This window comes from Gymnogyps californianus, chromosome 4 (assembly GCF_018139145.2).
Source record: "Gymnogyps californianus isolate 813 chromosome 4, ASM1813914v2, whole genome shotgun sequence".
NCBI lineage: Eukaryota > Metazoa > Chordata > Aves > Accipitriformes > Cathartidae > Gymnogyps > Gymnogyps californianus.
This window is the reverse complement of record NC_059474.1, coordinates 67,845,685-67,862,095: the sequence shown is the minus strand read 5'-3', so window position 1 is coordinate 67,862,095 and position 16,411 is coordinate 67,845,685. Positions and strand designations below refer to the sequence as shown.

The 16,411-nt window shown below is 41.3% G+C and overlaps 1 protein-coding gene across 1 annotated transcript in view; it reads right to left on the bottom strand.

Annotated features, from left to right (window-relative positions):
* The window catches only part of NR3C2 (nuclear receptor subfamily 3 group C member 2), a 214,836-nt gene that overhangs the window by 195,108 nt on the left and 3,317 nt on the right, over positions 1 to 16,411 (bottom strand). The window contains 2 exon segments of the mRNA XM_050895297.1: positions 14,607 to 15,276; positions 15,279 to 16,367. Coding sequence (XP_050751254.1) covers positions 14,607 to 15,276; positions 15,279 to 16,365 — 1,757 coding nt within the window. The 5' untranslated portion in view covers positions 16,366 to 16,367.

Here is a 16,411-nt window from a genome sequence, read left to right as displayed (position 1 = left end):
AAAAACTGTGTCCCAAAGTAAGAATAATATTTCAGCTGACTTGTGCTTGGACATACAACTCTCAAAATTATTTATTTACAATACCATCAGATTCTGTTGAGCATGTCATACTGCAGATAATGTATCAAAAGTATAAATTTTGAAATAGACTAGTGTGCTCTGGGAGCAATACCTGGCAAATCTGATTTTTACTTAACCTTACAAATGTTGCTAGGAAACCCTACTCAATATTTACTTCAAGCCTTTAAAGAAACAGACTAATTCATACTAAGCTACCGGTGGGAGCATTGAGGACTTGGCGAAGAAGCCCCAACCTAAATTTACTCTTGACATCTCACTTTCCTAATCCACAGACCTGACGTAATATAGAAATATAATTAAGAGTTGGATGTAAGTTACCTTACATTTGTGGGACCTGTAACAGCACGGGTATTTTGGACATTGCAGGCACTGCAGACAAAGTAACAGAGACGAACAAAAAGTTCTGCTCTTTTGCTTGGTTTTGTGTATATTTACTTTAAAAAAAAAAGCCACAACATTAATGCAAAGTCTTCTACAAATGGCAGATGATTTTTACATTTCTGTCCTCTGAACAGTGGATAGTTTAACATATTCTATCATCGACTCTTAGGCCTGGTACAGAGGTACCTTAATCTTCCCATGTGAAACATCAGACAAAGACTAGACTGTACCAAAAACAGTAAATGGGAAACATTTGTATATTTACTGTTGTCTTTCAAACTGATTACATGAAACATCTATAAAAATCAGTCAAAGCTACTTCTTGTAAGCCTAACTCATGAGATGTTGAATAGTCTCAATTTTTAGTCATGTCAGACAAAACCACAAGTTTTCCTAGGATCTGGTGCACTATATTAAGCTTACGTCCTCTTGTGCCAATACCTGCTATTTTCCTTGCTCCTATAATCCTTCTCTTCTTTTTTCATTAAATCATATTTTTTGTTCTTCTGCATTCCTGATCTCAAGCTCCTTCCTATTTGGTCCTGAATATTTTTTCCGCTCAGCATGAAAATTGCGTTCATTTCTATTGACTTACTGATTTAAGTCATGCCAACGTCAATATCACCTCTGAGTTTGGGGTACGCCGCATGACGGAAAAAAGCCAATATATATCCCTATCAGCAGTAACTCTTCCTATGGAGTTAGACCCAGCACAAGCTCAAAGCCTCCGGTACTTTGAGCAGAATTTGGAAAGAACTATAAATGTCTACGCTGCCAGCACTGGTGTAGAGAAGTCCGCAGGAGCACCTACTGACCCCCACCACTATCGACCAAAAGCATGGCTGGGGCTGCCATCTCCTCACGCCTTGAAGCACACCGGCTTTGAACATGAGCTTGGCAGATGGAGGACCCGGCTTCTGTGTTGCACCAGCGTCAGCTTCGTGGACCTTGCTACAACCTTAGTAAGACTTTCTTTTAATAAGCACAATATCAGGTGTTTGTGCTGAAGCAAGCAGAACCTGAAGCATCTTGAGATCATGGAAAGGGCTAATACAGGTGGAAGGACATGGAACAATGGTGGAGGACATGGAGTACCTTGTTACTCACAGTATATAGGGTATGAAAATAAGAAAAACATGAAGCTCCTTTTAAGAAGTTAGTGAAGGAGCTCAAAACTCATCTGGATCCTGGTATTACAGTGCTGATTCATTAGACATTAAGATAGGTTTATAACTCTTTTTCCTGTATCTATCTTACAGACTTAATGGCTGTAAGTCATTTACAAGCCTCTAATATATCACCTATTCAACCCGGCCTCATATTAAAATTAATTTATCAGACATCTGCAATATATAATTAGCTGCAAATCAATAGGTTTACTTTACAAAAATTTATTGATCCACAAAGTAGGTTTTTTCCTGAAACGACAATTCTAAGTTGTTAAATTAGTTTGCCTAAGTTACAGCTGGCTGTAAATACTTAACACAGCCGCCTATAATAAAAACAATTCTGTTTTCCTTTACAGATTAGTATTATAATAAATACGAGAATATCTGCAAACCGTATCTAGATCTTTCGACTAGTTGAAAAGAAGTGAAATTCACTAAAGAAAAAACAGGATACAGCCTATTTGTCACTTCAGTTTCATTTCCTACTTCCAGGATTTAATTCAGTTGTTTTTAAGATTTCTAGAGTGCTGTGAAGGAAAAGTAGGTACTCTGCTCATTCTGGACACAACTTACGAACAAACACATCTGCTGAAAATAGTGCCTCCAATTTTTCTGTGGAATAATTTCCTCTGCCTGTAACCCTGAATCTTTTTTCAATTACAGATGCTTGAGCTAACAGGTGAAAATGCAATTAGCACACAGGCAGTATCTACATTACAGGCAGTGTGGTACAACAGAAGGAGATCTATCGAGAGGAGCAGTTGGTCCTCAGGATCCACTATTCACTTCACAGGTGTCGCAAGGGTTACGCTTCAGGCCAGCTCCAGCGGGGTCCCATGGACAGAAGCCATTAGGGGCTGGAGTGCCCTAGGCAGTTCCTGGAGCGCTTTTTTCATTCACTGCTGCCTAAGAAGTATCTGGTTTTTCACTCCAGCTGCCCCGTGATGTGAACCGCAGCACAGAAGATGGTGGCAACAGGAAGATTCACTTCAAAAGCACATTTCTGATCCAAATAAAAATGCTAACACAAACCTACCAAGTTTGTTAGTAGCCTTCTGCACACAGTTAACTCTTGTTTACATTAGGAAAGAAATGCAGGACAATTTGCAGACCCACAATGGCTGTAGTTTTGGTCCCAGGGGGAAAAAAGAAGCAATCAGCAACTCACTCTTTTCACTTCTATTTCTATATAAATTAGCTCCTCTGATTTTTTTTTCCTTTTCAAAATAACATGTCCATCCAAAACACTCATCCTCCTTGCTTCTTCCTCCAAATGGGTTTAATATGAAGTGAGCAACAGTCCTTTATCTCATTATCTGCATGTGCAGTTTGAAGTTGTCATTACTGCGTATTTAATCAGTCAAAATTTTCAATGCCTAATCTCCTTTTTACTGTCAAATCTTCAAAAACATAAATTCCAAGCAGTCTCAAGAATCAGAAAGGTTAGTTGGGAAACAAGTGCAAATCAAGTGCATTGTTTCATTGCAACATTATCTTATGTCATTAGTTGGCAGCAGCCATAAAGCTCTGGACCACTTCCAATATTTACTTCCATACACTGAGTAGAAGCTGACACGTCTAACCCCCCCACTTTGTTCATCTTCCAGCTAGTTTACATGGATTCAGATTAAAATAAGGATTTAAAAATCCTAATCAAATCAATTGGAATTATTCTGTTTTGCCACCGCATATCTTAAGGAAGAGTATGGTAAAGCCGTATAGGGTTTGTAGAGCTAATCCTGCAGCAATGTGGTTTTACTTGATGCATTTTACAGTGGGGCAGTCTGCAACAAAGGTTCAATGCAGAATTTTAACTAGCCAGTCACATTCAGTAACTTTTTCTAATCCTTAAGGAATATTTATTGGCCAATATTTAATTATTAACTTAAGAAAGCCTTAGTGCTCAAAAACAAACAAATTTAAAACTAATATAACAAAAACAAAACACGGTGCACCCTAAACCCAAGCGAACAGGCTACCATCTGGGGGGCATTCCCCAAGAAACAGGGGAAGAGGATCTCCGTCACAGCATCCCACCAGGGCATCCCGTCCTCGCCCTCTCAGGCTCGGGGTGCCGGGAGAGCTGCAGGAGCCCCCTGCTGTGCACAGCTTCAGAGAGCAGGTTTACTGCCCAAATGTATGGACATGCACATAACAAAGGACTGTGCCCAACTGTGGGACAAGACCTCTTGCTAGTTATGAAAGGCGACACCTGCAACGGTCCAGAAGCGTGCATCCCTTGACCAATGGGCCAGAACTGATGACATGTGTTTATTTTCTACTAAACAATAAAAAAAAAAAAAAAAAAAAAAAAAAGAATGGACCTTGATCCTTAGACATGGCAAACATAATACTATATTGTCTTCAAATGAGACTAATTTTTCCAGAAAGTTTTCACATATCCCAGGATCAACACCTGTGCAAGGTGTTTGTTGTTTTGGGTTTAATTTATCCAAACAGTTTGGAAGTTAACGAAGTTAGATCTAGCAAAGTAGACCTGAAGCTACCATTAGAGGAAGAGCTCCCTAACTGCTCTAACATACTGCACTCTCTAGCACAAATTTAATTTAGTTTAAAATAATGAAGCTGACAGCTCAGATAGTCTGCCTGGAAACAGTGCAAATTTCCCACCCACCTTCATTTGCAAGGTCCCTGGCACTCCAGTCTTCAAAAATGCTGAAGTGCATGACAGGTTTCTAGAGACAAGCCTTCAGCAATGCTAAAAGTGAGATCTCCGACCTTTCGAAGCAGATCATATTTGAACTCAAGCCTCCTGAGGGAAAATAAAGGTTGCTGCCTTGATGCCCCGACCTTAAGGCACGCTTCCAGAAGCAATCCCTTTCCTGCTCCTAGTCTGAGGGCAGTGACATGAAACTTGACTAGGAGACCAGGTCCCACCTCCAGCCTTGCTTCAGTCAGACAAGTGGCCGTGTTTGAATGGGGAATACGGCGAGCCACCTGCAAAAGAGCCCCCTCCCCACTCTCTTACCTGCAGCAGTACTAACACAGAGCTAAAGATACAAACATGATTGATTTTTCAAGGTGAGACATTGCCAGAGTAAACCGGGGCTAGCCAGTTGTGAAACCAGGTTTCCAAAGGGCTCGGAGAGCACAGGTCTCAGTAAGGACACGCCGGGTGACGCATTCACACGGGTACACGGACGCGGCTGTCTTGCGCAAGCTCAGAGGGATGCACGGGCGAGGCAGCTGCCTGCCACGGCAGGGCAACGCACCTCTGATGGTGCGGGCGCTTCAGTCCCTTCTCATACCAGCCAAACTCAGCGGCTGCCCCTTTTCCTATATGGCCTGGATCTGCCATCAAGAAGCAAAGCATGACTTAAAAATTAATTGAGCAGAGCACTGCTTTGCCTAGAGAACTGCTCCAATCTCCTTGGGGGACTCCCAAGCCAAGACGGGGACAGTTTCTGTGCACCCTCCATCCCAACCCTTCGAGGCAGGTAGAGAAGAGCAGCTGGCAAACAAAAGAAATGAAGTACTGTACCAATGGGTTTCACAGGACTGTGCTATCATGTTAGCACAACACAGTATTCAGAAAACCATTGCCAAAAACGCTAGCAAGACCCTATAGTTAGACAGCTGGGGCAGCCAAAATCCTAGTCAGGACGAACATAGCTACTTACTTCCCAGTTCTGACCTGTGATTAAAAACTCTCAGACCACTGATAGATTACACTGCCCAAAATAAACCTCTAAAATACGTGTTTATTTTGTAGACTTAAGACTGAATATGAACCTGAAATGGTCATACACACACACAAAAATGGAAGGAACATATTCTCCCAAATCCAAAAGATTCAGAAAACATTATTAAAGATGGCAAATCTTTTTAATGTCTTTTTCAGAAACCTAATTGCTAGGGAATTGGTTTATCAAGCCACGATTTTTAGAAACTTGGGATAGCGCCCCTCAAAAACAGACAAGGAAAGAAAAGCAAAACAGAAAAGATTCGTGTGTCCAGTCCAAATTTTAGCCTGAAAGCCCATTCAAAAAGTTATTTCACCTCCAGACGCAAGCAGAAAGTATTGTTTAGAAGAGAGAATGGAAATGAGTGAAGCGATATAAAAATTGTCAGAAACATTCAGCAATTAGTCTGAAATTTGCTTTTTAACCTCAGGGCTGTAGCTCTTTGATCTATTATTAATTATCACTAACCACAATCAGCAGCGTATTCATGCATCTTAGGAGAGCGTACAAATTCCTATAAGCCATTTTACATATTATTCACAAATACTTGATTCTGTTTCTGCTCAAATGTTCCAACCAAAGTTTAGTTTTTTTCTTTTTAGAGAAATACCTTTATATATTAACCCTAAGTTACCCCACCTCCAAATATGAAATTTAAGCTATCATTTGTTCATGACGCAAATATGCAGCTTACAGATTACAGATTTACAGAAATTTAATTTAGGAACCAGCTAACAACACATTCCAATGTAATTGCAGGAGCTTAATTCATGGTTTAAGATAAAGAAATAAAATTCAGCTTCAAGTTATTTTCTTGTGACCTACCACCAATGTGGGAACTTCTGCCATAATACAACTCAGTGAAGAAACAGTGTCTAGCAAAAATATTTGTTCACATACTGAATAGATACAACCAGTGCTACTTATACTTTTAAGAATCCAGAATCATCAACAGCATGGTTTTGGTTTTCAGCAGCTTTTTTTTTTGTTTGGTTGGGGTGGGGGGGGTGGGGGTGTGTGTGGGTGTTAGTTTTTGTGTTTTAAATCCTTCAGCATTGATTTCAGTAAAGCAGAGAGAGACAACCACCCAGATCACATCCTTTCAGAAAACACATTGGTAAGCTCTGGTAAACCATGTTAATAACCCTCAGCTGCAAAAAAAACCCCCAAGAACAAACAAGGTCAAAGCTTCCCATTTAAAGAGACAGTTTATTTGAAAACTTTGTCCTGAAAGTAAATCAACTCTCAAGGTTTTGTAGAACTCTGGGGTTCCTGAACAGAAAGATGCATATTACTAAGGATGTGCACGCACCCTGCTTCCAAGCGTGAGAAGGGAGTGCCTCCTCCTGCACACATGCACAGCCCGGCACAGAGCCGAGAGCTGCTGCCGCTGCCCTTGCCAGTAGTGGTACTGGAGCAGGCTACGTTGGGAACTGCTGGCATGGATAAACAGGGCCTTCCTGACCTACGATCCCTTCCCCTGTAGCGTAAATCAAAAAAGTATGCCTTCCTCCAAGGTCAGCCTGTCTCCTCCAGCAGCAAAACCAACGTGGCTCCAGCAGGAGAAGTCTTTCGTGAGGGCCCAACAGACGGTGACCTCCCGCTGCAGTTTGCACTAGTAGGGCAGCACGCAGTCAGATCATGCCATGGTCTATTTAGGGTGCATTCAAACGTGCCCAATAATGCTGCAAGGACTTGGACAATTGCACACAATGGAAATATTCCTTGTTTTTTCTCCACAGATCTCGCTCACTCAGAGGAGACTGCAGCTGAAGTAAAGTAATTCATATGCTGAGCACCAAGCACTGTGTAGCAACCAGCTGCATGTGAAAACTGATAAAAGTACTAAACTTAGACGTATTTAATACCTGTTTTTCACACACTCTTTTTAGTTTCCTTGTCAGACCATTTTTATCACTCTTATACAGCCATATTGTAAGACACATTTGCCAGAGAACAAGTTATGGTTCTATATTCATCCTAAACTGTGGTATTTTCTGGCCTCTTAGAGCTTACATCTGAAATCACAGCACTCCACCGAAGTTTTGGTTTAAATCAGTCCATTATTAATTCCAGCTCCTACAACTCTGTTTGAAGACTCAATACATACAGGTAAAAAACCAGAAACTGCCTTTTAAAAACATACTCTGAAAATACAAGCGCCGAGATTATGGCTCGACAACGCATTATCTTTTAGCAGAAATGCGCGTCTTAGGATATTTCATAGGCTCCTTTCCCTTTCCATCCCTTCAGTTTGTTCTCATGTCTGTGTCACACCATGCTGCTCACCAAGTTGCATTGACCTGTTGGTTTTTAGAGCTTCAGAGTGAACTGGATCAGGAACCTGACCTGGCTCTCACATACAACGTGCCCAAACAAAGGGCAAAACCAGAGTCAGACCAGACAAGGCATGGCCCAACAGTGTACTTCGCCGCTGCAAACAATGTATCATTCAGCTACAAACAACACCGAACAGCAACTGCTACTCAAGCTTGGGTTCAGCAAAGCACCAATACGTATCTAGAAATCTGATTCAGCCTGGCAGAGCGCTTTGCAGCAAGTTTAAGTTCCATCAATGCTTAAGTGTTGGTTGGTTAAGGACAGGTTACTGAACCACAACTTAACAAGTTACTCCCTCTGCAGACAATATGAGTACTGCACGAGTATTGATACCACTGCAGCAATCCCTACGCATGCTTACCTGCATAATTGCAACGCATATCCCCTAAAATAGGATGGGAAGATTTTTACACAGTACATATTTCAGACATCAGTGTCTTCCAGTCCTCATGAAAATGGACTGATCCATACTGTTGGCATATGGATAATCAAAATTTCTTCTGCTTGCTAAAATCTGTGCATGAAGGTGATCCCACCTTCCCCTTTTTCAGAAAACCATCAAAGGCAGATATCATAGTGGGATTCTAAATCACCAAAAGTGATATAAAAGCTAGGAAACAATTATTAACTATTATCAGAATAAACTATGGCAAACTGATTTCCAACAGTCAAGTATTGCAAAGTTCAGTGGTATCAACTGGCAATAGAAATGTTTTAGTAATACACAACATTACTTACCCCCACACACAAAGAAAGAAACAACCCCTAGATATTGGCATACGGATTGACAACGGAGCTCGTTTCCCCAGATTTGGAAGTTCCACCCATTTATGGAACACAATTTTCCAGCAATGTGGACTTCTCACTGCCACAGCACAGGAGTCAATTGACGTGTATAATTTTAAGGGAAAATACAGCATCATTAGCAGTCACATTTTCAACAGATACTTTATACAGATTTTGAATTCCGCAATAAAAAGAGCTAAACAAAAAAGAGCACCCTCAACAAAATAACAACAAAGGAAGCTATAGAAAGTATAAGGCTGTTAAATGCATGCTGGTATGCTAAGGAGAACCTTTAGGCCTCCTGGCCTGACCTACTAATACAGACTCCTAACTTCTTCAGTGAGAAATAAAGACATACATATGTAGAGGTCCCTGTTGTATCAAGATTATACCCAGAGCTGTTAAAAATTACACAAAATTATACAAGAACCTACAAAAACAAGTATAACTTCTCAAATTGAGACAAGAAAAAGTACAGATTTAAGACTATGGTCTACGAGATGAAAGAATCATTGGTGAAAAAAGTTTGCACAGTAAATTTGTGGGAAGCTAAAGGGGAAAACAGTCCTGCCAAGCATGGAGAATATTTTAACAGCATGGTCTTTTTCCCATAAAGTCCATCAGCAAACAAACAGAGGTCAAGGCCATTCATAAATTCTAAAAATAATATTTACCAGACCTTTATCTCTCTGGCAGGTATAATTCTAGTAAGTGACTATTTTAGATAATATTTAACATAAAAGTTTATTTACAAAAATACTTGCAATAGCCTGAAATCAGATTTTAACCAGAATCACCCATTCAAGTCAGTAAAGGTTACACGTAAATGAAGATCATGTTGTTGGGTTGGTTTTTTGTTTTGGGTTGGATTGGGTGGGGGGTTTTGAGGGCTGCTACAAGTAGGGTCTATGAAAAAAATGCTGATCCATGTGAATGGCTCAGGAACAGGTAGGTATAAGAAGTCCCTAAAATATTGTCAATGTTTGATCAAAGATTTGACCATAAATCCTAAGAAGTCAATGACAGTCTTTCAACTCCTTTTAACAGGCATAAATTAGACTGTAAAATATCATGAAACACTGTTTTGAAATGTCCTCGCCTGAATGACAATTGCAACATAATTATTGATAAACATATGCAATTTATGTTAAAATAGTAAACTTTTTAAATAATAACACATCAAACTTTGTGAATTCATCCCACACTGGATTACACCAGCAGAACTGCTAGGAAGAAATTACAGTAGGACTATCAGCCCTTTGTTTCCACCACAACTGCTGAGAAAAGCAAGTATGTATGTCTACATACATGAGTTAATACGGAAATTAGAGGGAAAACGCACATTTGCAGAAGAAGCTTTAGGTAAGAGCTAATGCAGCAGAAAGGTCATCCTCCTCAATTTTTACTGTTGTTTCAAGCAACCATGACATTTTCCTAGGCCATTTTGAAAATTGCATAATTGGCACGATCATGAGGCTTAGGCTGGTACCCTCATTCAGATAAGCAATCACCTTAAAGTGAAATCTTATCTGGATTCGTAGCGCAGGTTTTCATAAATGACATCACACAATCACAGGTACCTCCTTTTTCAAGCCCACTTTGCTATTGTTTAGTTTAGAAACCATTATTTCTTAGAAATGTCATTCACGAAGGGGGGATCTATACGCACAGACAGACAGGTATGATTCACTCTATTAAAAATTAAACATACAAAAATCTTTCAAAAACAAAGACATGTTCTGCATGCACATGAGCAAAAGAAAAACATTTAAAAGGGAATAACGGAACTTGTTTTTGCTTAAGAGGCTCTTGCTCCCCAAACACAAGTTGCACTGTTATAAAGAAGGTAACCACCAACTAACTTAAAAAGAACCATAACTGTGCACGTCTAATAAAAGTGACTGAAGAAGAAAGAGAAATGTTCTAGTTGACAGTGGGTACTTGGCACAGTCAATAAGGTAGCAAGGCATTTTAAATGCCTAAACTATGTTTATTAGACACTATCAGGAAGTATAACTGACTCAAGAAATGTGATATTCTAATAGGAAAAAAAATTAATTTTTTTACACTGATATTCTGAAGAGTCATTCTCAGTGTTTAAAGTCGTCTTCATTCCTGGTCACCCACGCCTTTTCACCATATAAGCTGCAAATCAGAAGCAGTCTAAAAAGGGTAAGATGTCGAGGTTCAGAAAATAATGCTGCCAAAACAAGATATATTCAATGCCGGTCATCTATTGGCTTTAGAGAACCATGTAGCCTATTTTTTCCCTTCACCTTAGTCTTTGCTTATAGCAATTTATATTGCAGGATAAGTATACCTGAAAAAAGATGAAGACTTAGTATACCAGAAAATTTAAAATATTGCAGACTTTGAAGGGTTAATCACATGCCGTAGAGGTTCGCAAAATGTATGATGCCTGATATGGTTGACACATCAGGAAAAAAACCTGACTGGAAGTAACAAGGACCTGGTTTAGATGTAGAGTGCAGAGGAGCGACGCCACTGTTCTGACAGCACGAAGGAAGACTTTGCAATCCCCATGTGTCCTGGTTTCAGCTGGGATAGAGTTAATTTTCTTCTTAGTAGCTGGTACAGTGCTGTGTTTTGGATTTAGTGTGAGAATACTGTTGATAACACACTGATGTTTTAGTTGTTGCTAAGTAGTGCTTATCTTAAGGACTTTTCAGTTTCCCATGCTCTGCCAGCAAGCAGGTGCACAAGAAGCTGGGAGGGAGCATAGCCAGGACAGCTGACCCAAACTAGCCAAAGGGGTATTCCATACCATAGAACATCCTGTCCAGTATATAAACGGGGAGGAGTTGGCCGGGAGGGGCGGATCGTGGCTGGGGCATCGGTCAGCGGGTGGTGAGCAATTGCATTGTGCATCACTTGTCTTCTCTTGGGTTTTATTTCTCTTTGTTATATTCCTTTTCATTACAATTATTATTTATTATTATTATTAATTAGTAACATATTTTATTTTACTGTAGTTATTAAACTGTTCTCACCTCAACCCACGAGTTTTACTTTTTTCTCTCCCGATCCTCCTCCTCATCCCACTGGGAGTGGGGAGGGGTGAGCGGCCGCATGGTGCTTAGTTGCTGGCTGGGGTCAAACCACAACACAGTACCATGCTGACACGGGACAGTGAAACCCACCTCAGGACGTTGGGTCTGACATGGTTTTAAACTATGTGTGTTTTATTACAACACTTTGAAGCATGAACAAACTTGCATGTGATTTCCTCTGTTTTAGCTGGAATGCGGTACAGAAATGAAAAGTAAAGATCAATTCGAGGTTCATTAGCAAGAGTGAGCTTTTACATGTGTGACATCCTATGTTGAGTTTTTATGACTGTCTCATCAGCAGACAAATATCTGAGCAGGCATCTACGCATTCAAATCTGTACTGCTAAAATGACCTCTACATGAATTTACCTTCAAACTTGTAAGAGCTTTGCACAGGTCCCCAGCTCCACCTGTTAGCATAAAGCCATGGCCAAGCAGATTAAGAGCAACATTTAGAATCATAGAATGGTTTGGGTTGGAAGGGACCTTAAAGATCATCTAGTTCCAACCCCCCTGCCAGGGGCAGGGACACCTTCCACTAGGCCAGGTTGCTCAAAGCCCCATCCAACCTGGCCTTGAACACTTCCAGGGAGGGGGCATCCACAACCTCTCTGGGCAAACTGTTCCAGTGCCTCACCACCCTCACAGTGAAGAACTTCTTCCTTACATCTAATCTAAATCTACCCTCTTTCCGTTTAAAGCCATTACCCCTTGTCCTATCACTACATGCCCTTGTAAAAAGTCCCTCTCTGGCTTTCTTCTTAGGCCCCCTTTAGGTACTGGAAGGCTGCTATAAGGTCTCCCCGGAGCCTTCTCTTCTCCAGGCTGAACAACCCCAGCTCTCTCAGCCTGTCTTCATAGGAGAGGTGCTCCAGCCCTCTGATCATCTTCATGGCCCTCCTCTGCACTCGCTCCAACAGGTCCATGTCCTTCTTATGTTGGGAGCCCCAGAGCTGAACACAGTACTCCAGTATTTAACTATTTAGTTCAATAACGGGGCTGAGTTAAGAGATTTGAAATGATGACATGTCCTAATCTGAACTACAGATTAGGATGCCTGAATTGTCACAACCCTGCAGATCTCCATCACCTGAACAGAATTCCACACGTGCAGTAATAGCTCTGAGTGCTAACAATTTCAGGATTTCAATCCGGCAAAGTAACAGCTACACTCACCTGCATATCTTACTGAGATATCAGCTTAGAGAACAAAGACAGAAAAGTGTATCAAGCCTGTGTCATCATCAAGCCTGATGACACAGATTATCCATTTACTGGTCTAGAGGTAAATAGATCAGAAGAGCTACTGTGGACTAATGTCCGATCAGAAGACTCCTTCAAAAGCCTTACGAGAAACTGTCATTCAAAACACAGCTATTGATGACAACCATGCTCCTACCAGCATTTCCCTGTTTATTGTGTCTGTCCCTGCAATGGATGACAATCTTGACTCAGCGCAAGCAGCACTTACGCAAAAGCTCTCACGGCTGGCAGGAGCTACTTGCCCGAGTAACAATGCTCAACCACAAAGGCAGTAAAATATTGGGTCTTTATTTTCAGGCATCCCATCACTCTTCTAGTGAACCTTTCTCACTATATAAATAACACAATTTATGAAAATTTCATCAGGTAAAATAACTAGGAAACAGTAACTTCATCCTCCTTGATCCAAGAAAGCACATTTAAGCCAAGCCTGGATGATAACAAACATCCAGCTACATGCAAAGTTCAGCATGAAGGTGGGATACAGCCCGTTCAAGTTGAGAAAGATATATTAAAAAGTGCATTCTTTAGAGACCACATTTGAAATGGCCAAAGAAAAAGTGAAGTATGGCTTGCAAAACGATAAGGAGATTGTAGAGGTACTGGACAGATCTGAGAATAAAATGGAAATACTTAAAGTCTTTTTTTCCTCGTGTGTAGACAGGCTGTTTTCCCTCCTCAAAAGCATCATTATTTTAGCTATTATGGTTTCCACTGCAACACTATTTTTTCAGAAATATTTAGCATCATACAAATATGGAAAACATTATGCATCCTCTTCACCCCACTCCAAGAATAGGGGAGTTTCATTCACTGAGGGCAGTTGCGTATCTCACAATGAGAAAAAAAGACTTGAGAAAGGTAAATGCAAATCCTGTTACTGGCTATTTTGCTGAGCTTTAGCACAAACCTTTGCTGAGCCTCTCTGACACATGAAGAGGCTATGTAACTATTCTAACGCAATCATGTTGTCAGATGCACTTAATAATTTGTAATATTGACTATGAAACTAGATAGTTTATGAAAGTAAGCATCCTTTATGAGATACATTAACACACCTGTTTGCTGAAGAAGTATGTGCTTCCACGAATCAGCCAAGAAACACAAATTCAAATAACACTTGCATATTTCTCTTCCACCAAAAAATCAGGAGATCAGTTTATCCATTTATCCCTTTCAAATGCGTCAAGTTTTAACAGCCCTCCTCCTTCTGGAGGCATTTTTCTATATATACAAACCAAATGTTCCTACAGTTAAACTACAGAAATAATATGTTGCCACAGGCTTGTAAGGTTTAGTTTTTAAACTTAACCAGTTGAAGTCCAGTGCAAACTTGTAACCATGCATCTTCACAAAAACGGATTCCCGACACTATCGTTTTCTTATCCTCATCTCAGTATTTCATCTGAGGTACAACACATTCAAGCACCAGCTAAGAACGAATAACCATTATAGGACACACGAGAGCAATTTTACTAAGCTCTCATTATGGGAAAAACAACGTTTATAGTAGTAAGAGCTCATAAACATACTAAAGCTACACTTTCAAATCTAATAACAATAGAATATGATATGTTCTTTTTAAATATTAAAGCCAGTACTTTGTTTTTGTTAAAGGCAGAGTAAAATACAGCAAGAAACCAGCAAATCTAATGATAAAAATTGAAATGCAAACAAAGAATTACACATCAGCTTGAGAAATATCGCCCTGGTCCCCATTTTAATTCACACCTTGTTTGTTTAATGCAGGGGAAGAAGAAAAAAAAAGAAGAAAAAAAAAGACAAAAAAAAGAAGTAATTTGCCTGCTCACCTGGACACGTTTTCTGGAATGTACTCTAGAACTGGATACCCATCACTTCTTCTGGAGGCCAACTCTGAATGCGACTTCCAGGTCTCCACTAGCGTGCTGACGGGAGGGAACGAGCTCAAGTGCTGAAACGCCTGCTCTCGAGCAACCGGCCGCGACAAAGATATCGTGCCTTGGGCACCGATCCTGTAGTGAAACGACTGTCCACCTGAATTTACACCCACAATGGCAGAGGATGGTATACTGTTTTCTTGGTAATAGCTGCCATCGTCAGGCTCCTGCTTAATTCCCACACGTAGGCCTGGATTTGGAAAACCGCTACCTTCACAACTTCCATCAAACGAAGAAACAGGTGGTCCTAGAATCCCAGAAAGAGAGTAATAGTCTTTGTCATCCATAAAAGAAAAATACGAGCCATCTGTAAATGGAAAAGGATTTACTGTTTGATTCCCTTTAAAAGAGGCACCAGAACAAGGATGCTTGGCCGACTCTTGCTTCACTGGTACTGAAAAGGGGGAATCGGAGTTTATTTTGCTGCTGTCACCAATACACGCGCTGCCGAACGAACCATCTGGCTCGGGTTTTATGAACTGAACAAGGTTCATCTGACTGTTGTTGGAGATGGCATTCTCCATTTCCTCCATCTTAGGAAACGTGAGTTCTTGAGCACCTTGTCTTTTGTTTCTGGACTGGGAACTGTATCTTGGCTTCTGCTAGGTCCCGCCGGCGTGCCGGAAGCCGGGAATCCTAGGGAGTTGTTTACGGGGCTACAGATGGATGATCCCACAGTGCTAACCGCTGGACTAGAACGAGTGGACCTATTATTGGCATTGGAAGGGCTGGCAATGGAGCTCCTCGAGTTCAGGTTCGCAGGACTGGACACAGAAGATCGCATAGTGATATTATTGGGACTCGAGACGGGAGATTTCACGCTGCAATGACTGGGAGGACTAGAAATCGGTGATTTCATGCTACTTATAGGGCTAGAAAGCGGAGACCCGACGTTGCTAACATGTGCGGGACTGTGCAACATAGACCCCCGGTTTTCAACGTTCGGTGAGCGCGACAAAGGGGTTCCCTGGCCGATGGGGCTGTGCACGGCAAAGTTCCCAAAGTTAGCAGTAGTTGAGGACACAGAGTTAACTCCCGCAGGACTACACACCGAGGAAGCCATGTTCTGAGGGCTGCAGCCTGAAGGGCTTTTCTCTTGACACATGATAGGGCTTTTGACAATAGCGTGCATGGCACCACCGTTCACAGCACTCCCGGAGTCCGACATCAAAGACCTCAAGGGCCTGCTGCCGCTGTGGAGGGGAGAAGAGCAGTGGCCGTTCTCCTTGTAGAGCTTCACCAGCTGCTCCACGTTCTGGTAGATCTTTCCTGGGCTCCCCTGGTTCTGCTGATCGTAGGGGTAATCGGCATCTCGTATCGAATCCATATATAGACCCATGGATTCGGCCACTGTTGCCGACAGCTCCTTCGACTCCGTTTCGGTTTTGATGTCGGAGGGCAAAAGACCAGGCTGACTGCTGTCTTGCTGCAGGCAGGAGAGTAGCTCAGGTTTTTCTTTGTTGTTTCCTTGAGTGCTGCTGTTTGCAAAAGTGCCGGCAGCGCAGCTTACGTTTACAATCTCCATATAGTTACTGTCATCAGTCTGCTCTCCAGCACCTATAGAAGAATACTCCACAGACTGAGAAACTTGACCCCACCGTCTCTCCATATCTAAGCCTTCTGGGTAGCTGTGGTATCCTTTTGTCTCCATAACTAGCAAAGACATATACAAAAAAGTAAAATTAATGACAGGACAG